Genomic DNA, 10,569 nt, shown 5'->3' with positions numbered 1-10,569 from the left:
GGCAGGTGGCAGTGCCAGGGCAGGGCCCCTGGCAGCCGTGCTCCGCGTCTGCACCATGTCTGCAGAGCTGTGCCTACTGCTTTTGCTTGCTGGAGGTACCGCTCTGGGCAGCTACCTTGCACCTGCCTTATGTGAACACTGGCGCAAACGCCGGTGCACCCTTACAGAGTGCACCTGTTCATGCACGCTGCCTGCGCGCGTCTTGGGAGCACGGCTCCCTGTCAGGCAAGCTAAGAGGGCTCTGAAGGGCTTCCCCTCTGGATCTGCCTCAGCTGTGCTGTACCCTCTGCCCCACTTACCTTAGGGGGAATCAGCTGTTGCTGCCCCTGCCGCTGCCTCCTCCACAGCTGCTGCCTCCACTGCCAAGGTAAGAGGGTACCCGTGTGTGTGTGGCACACGTGTGCCCTGCTCCTTCTGCCGGGGGTTCCTTCCAACTGCAGCTTTTTAAAGCCCGTGGTTTGAAATTCCCGCGGTTGACCCTTTCTTCCTTCCCCTTGGTTTCTGCTCTTCTAAATCTATGTCCAAGTGCAAGTTTCTCTGATACTTGAGTATAATAGTATAAACTTATTATATAATGTTTCTTATCCTTGAGGCATACAGGTATATGCCTATATGGGCTTGTCGGTGAAAATATAAACCATTTAATGTTGATTCCTATTGAGCCATTTCAAAACTAGACAAACATGCATTGTTTAATCCTTACATTTGATATGCTTTACAGTGATAGTTTGGTTGAAAATGGCCTCTGGAACCTACATTACTTCCCTCCTCCCTATAATGTAATGCATGACCCCATATCTTTGTTTTACTGCAGGAGCCACCAACAAATGGAACACAAGTTAACTTAAACCTAGAGGAGGCTGGTGACATCTGAAAGAGGGTAGGCAAAATTGATGTGCAAAGGTGTGCTCAGAGTTAATTTAGATTGATCAAAATGATAGCTGTGGACCACAGTGAGCCCTGCGATAACGAAAACATAAAAATCTATGGAAGCCAAGAGCATCACCCTGTTATTTCCGGGCCAAATTTCATTTGCCATACCTGATGCCACAAATATTAGACAAAACCTATCCTGAGGAACCACCACTGGTTAGCCTCAGGTCCACGTATTGCAAGGACAAAAAATTGATGCAGATGACAGATGGTAAGAAACGAGGAAGATGCATTACAGAAGTTACAGTAACTGGCAACATGGGTTGAAGCATTCCTTTTAGGTAGGCTACTGAAATGCAAAGTAACTGTTAAAGTTAACCGGTATTAATACAGAGCTATGGAAATTTATGTGAGTACTAGTTATCTGGAATCTGATACTAAACTTTTTGCAAGTGACCTGACAAAAGTTTGTAGTCACCACCGTAAAATGAAAATGTTTGTTAATTGGAAAAAAGTTGATCACAACTTTTGGTCACAATTTGAAGCAATCAAAACATCTCACTCTGTCCCCTTTTGACTGAATTTTATTTTCCATCCTCACAAGCTCATTGCAAGTCAAAGCCCTAGAAAACTGTGGTTGTTTACAGAGATGGCACTGGGGAAAAAGAACGACTGACAAATGACTCTTGGTGAATATTTTTATTATTAAAAAAATAATGTTATCTAATAAGCCTCCCTGTCCTATATAAAAGTAAAATCATACCGTGCCCCTCCCTATTAACCTATCACATTCAGTCAATTCTCCAGGATTATTTTAACAAGTGCTTTCCAGTTGTCTTTCATTAAAAAAAAAAAAAAAAATTTTTTCTGTAGACCACTGTCTGTTTGCAGGGTAGTATACAAGAACCCCAACAGTTTTGGGGATTGAGATTGGTTGGGGATCTGTGAAAAGATCTGGAAATATAGTCCACACAAGGAAATGATTGAACTACTATTATGAATTTTAGTTATTGTAGTAGAGCCCAAAAGTGACAGATTATTATTTTTTTATTCCAGGGAAAGTGGGGCAGCTGTGCTCCAGTGCCCTCTGTCTGACCAGCTGCTGTTTGGAATATGTTTGCTACTTAGAAAGGAACTGAAATTCAGGTACAATCCACGTAGACCTGTGAAATAAAAAGAAAGAACTGAGGAACATACCCCCCAAATCTGTGGAAATCTGTTACGTTCCTATATCTCTGGCTGCGGCTCTGATCTTCCTGTTGGGACACCTCATTCAGTTCCATTTCTATTGGAATTATTGACAAGTAGCAGCTTCAAGTATTATAAAGCTGCTCAGTTCATTTCAGTGGAAATTTAAACCTGTTCAGGTATTTTTAAATTTATATCTAATTTCTGTATTAAGACTTATTTTTTAGTCAGTAGCATAATTTCTTTGTTCCACATATGATTTGACTACAGGAAACCCTCGCTATTCGTGAACTCCAGATTCGCGGATTCAGATATTTGTGGGGGAGGGCAGAGTCGGGAGGTGAGCAAGCACTGGGGATATAGAGGGAGGCAGCGGTGGCATCTTTTCCCCCAGAGGCAGCTGTGGCAACGCTCGGGGAAAGGGTTGGTCCCCAGGTGCTGCAGGGGAGCCCTGGGGATGGGGGTGGCAGAGGTATCTTTTCTGCCACTGCTGCCAGGGGCAGCCGTGGCAGTATTCGGGAGGGAAGGGGTCAGTCGCCAGGTGCTGCAGGGGAGCCCCGCCAACAATGGAGGGGGGAGGAGGGGGCGGCTGTGGGGTCTGACGAGGAGCCCCGTCAGCATTCACGGATTTCGCCATTCACGGGGATCTCTGGAACGTATCCCCTGTGAATGGCAAGGGTCTCCTGTATTTTAATTATCAGAATTTCTGATCCCCTGAAAACATTTTCTTCTTCAAATATTAGTTTGAAACTTTAAAGGAAAGCTATAATTTGATTCTTAGGTAATGGTAATTGGCATTTTTCTAAACTAAAAAGTCTGTGATGTGTGACAGTAGTTCACTATTTCAAGCTTCGATTTGGTGATGTACTTAAACACCTTTCTAATATAAGGTAAGTGAGAAGCCCTTTTTATGACCAAAGAATTGTTAAAGAGTTAAACCACAGAGTTGTCAAATCAATGAATCCCCTTGGAGTCACCAGGAACAATGGCTACAAGCTGAGGGAGGAGAGGTTTAGGTTAGATATTAGGAAGAACTACTTCACTGTAAGGGTGGCCAGAGCCTGGAATAGGCTCCCCAGAGTGGTGGTGCTCTCACCTTCCCTGGAAATCTTCAAGAGGAGACTAGATAGGCACCTGGCTGGGGTCTTATGACCCCTCCCACCCTCAGTGCTCCTTCCTGCCATGGCAGGGGGTCAGACTCGATGATCTGTCTAGGTCCCTTCTGACTCATTGATTCTATGATTCAATGTTCGTGCAAGGAATCTCACATTTATAGCAAATTTTCTTCTGTGGTAAGGTTTTAAAGTATCAGTTTCATGAAAAAAAAGAATTTGGCATTTCAGACAAATGTTTTCTTTGAAAAAGCTTATACATAGCTTATGAAACAAACATTTCTGAACTAAATGGTTAGATTGATTTCATTCTTCTGATCAGCCAAAGTCATTTGGATTTTAAATTTATATAATTTTAAAATAAGTTTTACAATGCTGTTGCTGAAAAAGATTTCCTGAACAATGAGTATTTGAAATCTTTAAATAAAAACTATTGCTGTGAAGGTTCCAACAATAATCTTATTGGGTGTTTATAGATGTGCTCCAGGAAGTTTGGGGGATGGTGCTAATTGAAAGCATCTGGACTGTCATGTGCATTAGCATCCCCACATGGAAAATTGGGGCAGCGTGCTTTAAACTAAAGCTCATTAAACAAGCTTTAGTTTAAAGTGCCCCGCCACTATTTTTCAGTGTGGGGAGGCTGTTGCATGTGACGCTGGAGTGTGGCAATTACATCTGAGGAGCCTCCCTGTATGTGTGTAGGAGCCTATTGTTGCCCATCTGTGTATTCTGACATGATGTATTTTATTTAAGATGAGAGAAATGTAATCCTTTACTTAACATGTTTTCAGTAAACACCAATTCTTTCAGATTTAATTGAATGTGTTCTGTGATTCTAATTTAATCTTTTTTTTCTAGGCACAAGATATTGTAAACTCAAAGCGTGAATATGGGTGAAAAGAAACCGGAGCCCCTGGACTTTGTAAAAGATTTTCAGGAGTACCTTACTCAACAGACGCACCATGTAAATATGATTTCTGGATCAGTTAGTGGTGATAAGGAAGCAGAGACTCTTCAGGGAGGTAGGCCAAGTTCAGTGCTGTCAGATTTCAGTTTTGAGGAACAGTCAGGCTGATGTTTACATTCTGCTGTATACTGTCATAACAATCTATGTAAAATGTAGAGTTTTTGGTGCACGTTTTTCCAAAAATGTGTATTTCATGGACTTCATAGATTTCATAGACATTTGGGCTGCAAGGGACCCTGGAGGATCATTGAGTCCAGCCCCCTGCCCCAGGGGCAGGAAGTCAGCAGGGATCATAGAATCCCAGCAAGATTAAGCATTGAAACGTGTCTTAAAGGTGTTCAAAGTGGGTGCTTGAACCGCCTCTGGTGGCAGTCTGTTCCAAACCTTGGGTGCTCGGACAGTAAAGAAGTTCTTCTTTATGTCTAGCCTGAATTGGTCGCGGCGGAGTTTGTGACTGTTTGATCTTGTCATCCCTTGGGGCGCTCTGGTGAACAAACGTTCCCCCAGATCCTGATGAGCAGTAGTGTAGTTCATGATACAATAAGAAATTTCCTATTAATTTAGTTTTGCTTGGGAGCCAGTGGAATAGAGGAGCTAAAAAATCCAAACATCTCTGTAATAACTGACAACACTGCAATAACAGTTAACATCTCTGAATCTATTGCATTATTCACAGCTGGGACGGATGGTGATCAGAATGGACTAGATCATCCTTCTGTTGAAGTTTCCTTGGATGAAAACTCAGGAATGTTAGTGGATGGGTTTGAAAGGACATTTGATGGAAAGCTGAAGTGTCGATACTGCAACTATGCTAGCAAAGGAACAGCACGGCTGATAGAGCATATCAGAATTCACACAGGTATGAAGGATTCTACAGTACTTTGCTATGGGGCAACGTATATACTGTCTTCTGTATGGGAGAATAACAGATTTTGGAGTTACGTGTATATCTTCAAACTGTAATAATTTTTACTACTTTTTTTTAATACACTGGAAGAGACAGAACCTACTTTTTGAAAGACTTTCTCTTAAGATATGCAATATTTTAATAATAATACACATAAGTCCCAATCCTGTAAACATGTGTTCAAACGTGCTATTGTGAGCAGTCATGTTGAACTGATTGCAACAACTTATGGTAGTAAAGTTTAGCCCACTCGTGAATGTTGGAGAATTTAGGACTTTACAGAATAACTTATTTTGACTTTTAGTTACAAACTTCATAACTGACAATGATACTTACACTGGTACAAATTTTTAATAACTGGAGAAACACTTAAAATCAACAACAAACAGCAAGAAGCTGTTTTTTCCATTTAAGTTGTAAAAATACTGTCAATTTGAATGACATTATAAGTATGAAAAGATGCATGATACATACATCTGAACATATTAAATATTAATAACATTTATCTTATTGTTAGTATGCTCCAGCTACTTAAGCACCTGTCAATAAACTGAGCAATAATTAAAAAGTAACCATTCTATAAGAGAACTTAGTGGTATACTCAATAATAGCACATATACTGTTACTGCTATTTATTCGTTTGTTCATAAAAAAACCACGATATATATTGGCAAACTTATGCAGAAATTCCCTACATAAATTGCTAAGATATTTTTTAAATGTTCTTGTAGCTGAATAATAGAGGAATAGATCTGCTTAAAAACTGATTACTAGGAAAAAAAACTAGAACAGCACTGTGGATAAAATGATGAAAATATTTCTGGACACTAAGATAAGTTACAAAATGTCATTTCTTTTTAATTTTAGTAAAAGACCCAAATTATAAAGCTTACTCCTCAGGCAGGTTCTTCCATTTATGATGGTATTTCTCTTAACTTTGCAAGTCTAAAGCCACTGAACTATTTCTTGTAGCCTGTGTTCTAGGACTCACGGCTTGTTTACACAAAGAGGTTTCATTTGAAGTAAGATGCTTTGTTTTAATTGCTTTACTGTGGCCAAATGGTTCAATTGAACACATTTGTACTGCTGGCTTTTACTTAGCTATGAGTCATTGTTTCCACAGGGGGGATGACTTCCTTTGTAATATATGCTCAGCATTGTGACTGGGTATCTCACTCTTCTTTATGTCACTTTATCTTTGTAGCACGTAAAATACCAGGTGTATACTGTAGCATGCATATCGGCAACTTTCAATAAAGGCATATGGTATGAGACTTACTTTTTCCTTTTGTAGTACCTCTGGCAGCCGGTCTTCAGAAAGCTGGCTGGAAAGGGGGAGAGTATGCTGGGTGACTAGATCACTATCTATAGTTCTTTGGTCAGGCTTCTCTGTATCCAAAAATTTCTTGGCTATCAGGAAAATCTTTGTAAAAGGAGCCATTAGTTCTGCAGTACTCAGTACTCCTTAGTATAAGGACCACATCCATAACAAAGTGCAAGGTGACACTGGTAATTTCCTGCATCACATGGTATCCCAAAATTGTGCCAAAATTCTGTTCAGTTGGTCACAGTATAGGTAGAAGGCTCACTTGCAGCTGCAACTCTCTTTCTCTGTACCCTAGTTATAAACTTTTTCAGCCATTACCTTTGTGATTCCCTAAAATGTGTGTTTCTATACCTGGTGACTGGGGTTTCCTGTACCTTCACCTCTCCCCAGAGGGTAACGTGATCAAAGACCTCAGCATAGCCCCAGTTGGGAACACAACATAGAGGCATGACACAGGACTAGTAGTACATGGAGTGCCACTTGAGTAGGCAAATTCCTGGAGCATATAAGCATCAATGGACTGAATCTGGCTCTGTGTCAGTATGTAAACAGCAAAGTGGCAGCTGGTCCTGGTGACCTTGAAACAAATGGACACGTAAGTAAATAGAGTAACTGGTAGGGACAACATGCAAAGCAGGGTGGAAGGCTACCGAAGGACCACCAAAATAGTTTACAGTGTAGATGTACCCACATGTAACTTATGGAGTAAAATTATTGTCAGCTATCAGAAGTAAAAACATTGTCTTCACTAGAATGCCATCTCTTTACATCAGTGCAACCCAGCTTTTGAAGTAAATGAACCAAGTAGACAGGCCCTCAGTGTCTCTTCTATGGGCAGTTTCTGTTTCCTGCCTCTATATGTTATTATCTCTTTTTTTTAGGTGAAAAGCCACACAGATGCCATTTATGCCCATTTGCATCAGCTTATGAACGTCATCTGGAAGCTCATATGAGGTCACATACTGGTGAAAAACCGTACAAGTGTGAATTGTGTTCCTTCCGCTGCAGTGACAGAAGTAACTTGTCTCATCATCGTAGACGCAAACATAAAATGGTACCTATTAAAGGTACACGGTCTTCCCTAAGCAGCAAGAAAATGTGGGGAGTTTTGCAGAAGAAGACCAGCAATCTGGGGTACAGCAGAAGAGCATTAATTAATTTGAGTCCACCTTCTATGGTGGTTCAAAAACCAGACTACCTTAATGATTTCACCCATGAAATCCCAAATATTCAAACTGAAGCATATGAGAGCATGACAAAAACAACACAAACCAGTGTGCTGCCAAGAGATCCACAAGACCTTATGGTAGATAATCCTTTGAATCAGCTATCTACATTGGCAGGACAGTTGTCTAGCTTGCCACCTGAAAACCAAAACCCAGCATCTCCTGATGTTGTACCATGTCAAGATGAAAAGCCTTTTATGATACAGCAGCCTACTGCACCAGCAGTAGTTTCAACCGTAGCAACAAATATTCCTCAAAGTTCATCTCCTACCAGCCCGGATCCTCGGCCTACACACAATCAGAGGAACTATAGTCCTGTGGCAGGTCCAAGCAGTGATCGTAGCGCCCATACTAGTACTCCTAGCATAAGTAACAGTCAGCCAAGTACTCCAGCTCCAACCCTTCCAGTTCAGGACCCTCAGCTTCTGCATCACTGCCAGCACTGTGACATGTATTTTGCAGACAATATCCTTTATACTATTCACATGGGATGTCATGGGTTTGAAAATCCTTTTCAATGCAACATATGTGGGTGCAAATGTAAAAATAAGTATGACTTTGCCTGCCATTTTGCAAGAGGCCAACATAACCAACACTGACTGAAAAGCATACATTCATTTAGTTTTTTAACATAATACGGTATATTTTTTCATACTTCCTGAAGGAGACTTTTCTCATCTCCCCAATAAAAAGTCTAACATTAAGCAGTTTGACAAAGGAGACACACTTCTATCCATGCTGTTGTAAGACTTGCCAGGGAAGTTTGGGAGGCATGATGGTAACAGCTTTTATGTGGCTTTTTCTTTTTTTTTCCAATAGAAAGATAAGGGATTGTAATGCAATTACATATTTTGTTATATTTAAGTTCCTTGTGCTTAAGATTCAGGTGAATAGTCTACAGTTGATCCAAACTGTGTGCCCTTAAACATGGGTTGTAATTCACCAGACACAATACAAGATAAGAGATCTTGATACCTAAAATATGGCAAATGTTAATTTAACAAAATGTATGTTTAGTGTGAAAAATGTATTCATGCTTACTAGCTACCTACCAAACCGAGTGGGGGGAGAACTTTTACACACAAATAGTTTGAAATAAAACTATTAGTTTCATCTGATTTGTAGTTATAAATTTGTTTAGTGAATTCTAAAATCTTTCTGCTAGACTTAACACGGCTCTAGTTTTCCCTCTAAAAATGGATCATGAAAACTAGAAGATATCAAATATATACATATGCTACTGTAAATGACACTTCCATAAGAGAGACTATGTGAAAAAGACATTCCTGTTGAACGTTTATTAAACAAAAATCACAAATGAGCACCATTGTAGTTTAAAAAAAGTCAGTTTCTAAAATAAGAAAGCCCTCATTTAAAAGTATCTTTAAATGTCTTATGAAACTAAATTTATATGCTTACTTAACATTTTGCACATTTAAACTACTTAGTCTCTTCCTTACTCCCATGATAAAAGTTAAGAGAAAATTAAGTTACAGATCGAACATTTTCTTCCAGTTCTATCCTGGTTCAAACTATGAATGGTAGATTGTGTGTATGTTAGGAAGGTATGCATTCTAATTTATGTAAACTGCAGCTAACAGAATTTTGTTTGCCTGATGACCTGTGTGGATTTACTGATCTACCAGCATGCTAGGAAGCTTTCTTTTTTAATGACTAGGAGGAAAGCAGGCAAATGAATATTAGGTTGGTTACATGTGGAGCTGTTGTGGCTAATATTGTGACTGCAGATTCTATCTGAAGATGTATGTGCAGTCCCTTTGTATGTGTTAACTTTATTTTTGATACTGTACATCTTAATCGTTTTTAAAAGCACCTAGGTTAACATTTAGGCACTTTAATCTAAATGAAACATCCTAGCAAAATTAGGGAGACTGCTAGGTAAGTAACAGGCATTAGTAATGTTCCAGAAAAGTAAAAACTTACTTTGACATGCACTTTTACCTTATTCTGTCTTATTTGCTGCAAGACAAATGGAAAGCTTTCTTTATATTACCCTTTACTATAACAAATAAGCATGCACATACAAGACATCAATTAATGTGTTTTGTGGACAGTAAGAACAGGACTTAAATATTTTGAAGTCCAGACTGGACATGCAAATGTCACCTGTTGGAGTTCATACTTTAGTTGTTCTGGGGCATGATGAAAAGCCTATTGAATCAATGTAAAAACTCATGGACTTCAGTGAGCTCTGGATCAGGCTCCTAGAAAGTACGCTCCTCTAAAACATTTTTGATATTAGGAGGTCCCCTTTCTTTAGTTCTTTATCGAATGAGAAATTTGATACTTACTGGTTGCACCCATCAAGTGCCAGGTTATTTTAATGAGCATGTGGCCCTCAAATTAATCCCGCATAGGATTTTTCATCCTTAAGACTATCCAGTGAAGGGAGATCACTTGTGTCAGTACAAAATTCTCTGATCCTAATGAGTTTAGTAATACGTAAAAGCAGATGTTATACACAGAAAACACTTTCTGGCCCTGTAAATCACCTTTTCGTCTCTCTCATTCAGAAAGTTACCTCAAAAATTAAATATCCTGGCCATAACCAGGTCAGGATCCATTGACTTCAGTGGGCTTTGGATAAGGCTGTTTATAATACTTTGCACAACCAACTTAAGAATGTATTCAGAAATAAATATATTGGGTAGTCTAAATTCAAATACAATAAAAAAAAATCTTTAGTTGCCTTTTTAAAGAATTTACAAGTCTTCATCTATGCCAGACCTGTGCATAACCTCAGACCTAAGAAATCTGGTATCATACACGCAAATATCTACTTTCATTTTGAGGATTATGACTGCTCACTGAACTGTAATCAGTCTGATTGGAAACCCTTGATTTTATGCACATTTATGTTTCTCATATTCTTATACAAAGAACAGTGCAGAAAAAGATATTTTGTGTGGGTCATATTATTGATCAAAATCTACTTACCTAAAATGAAA

General features: G+C 39.4%; 1 protein-coding gene across 2 annotated transcripts in view; it reads left to right on the top strand.

The window, feature by feature from the left end:
* Window positions 1-10,144, top strand: part of IKZF5 (IKAROS family zinc finger 5) — a 23,643-nt gene extending 13,499 nt beyond the window's left edge. For both annotated transcript variants that reach the window (XM_019502954.1, XM_019502955.1), the window contains exons 2-6: window positions 815-880; window positions 1,930-2,240; window positions 4,032-4,195; window positions 4,817-4,999; window positions 7,256-10,144. In XM_019502954.1, coding sequence (XP_019358499.1) covers window positions 4,063-4,195; window positions 4,817-4,999; window positions 7,256-8,199 — 1,260 coding nt within the window. In that variant the 5' untranslated portion in view covers window positions 815-880; window positions 1,930-2,240; window positions 4,032-4,062 and the 3' untranslated portion in view covers window positions 8,200-10,144. The remainder of the gene's footprint in view (window positions 1-814; window positions 881-1,929; window positions 2,241-4,031; window positions 4,196-4,816; window positions 5,000-7,255) is intronic.
* The last annotated feature ends 425 nt before the right edge of the window (window positions 10,145-10,569 follow it).

The sequence above is a fragment of the Gavialis gangeticus genome, unplaced genomic scaffold (genome assembly GCF_001723915.1).
Source record: "Gavialis gangeticus isolate Ggan-Ray unplaced genomic scaffold, GavGan_comp1, whole genome shotgun sequence".
Classification (NCBI taxonomy): Eukaryota; Metazoa; Chordata; order Crocodylia; family Gavialidae; genus Gavialis; species Gavialis gangeticus.
This window is presented reverse-complemented; position numbering and strand designations above follow the sequence as displayed.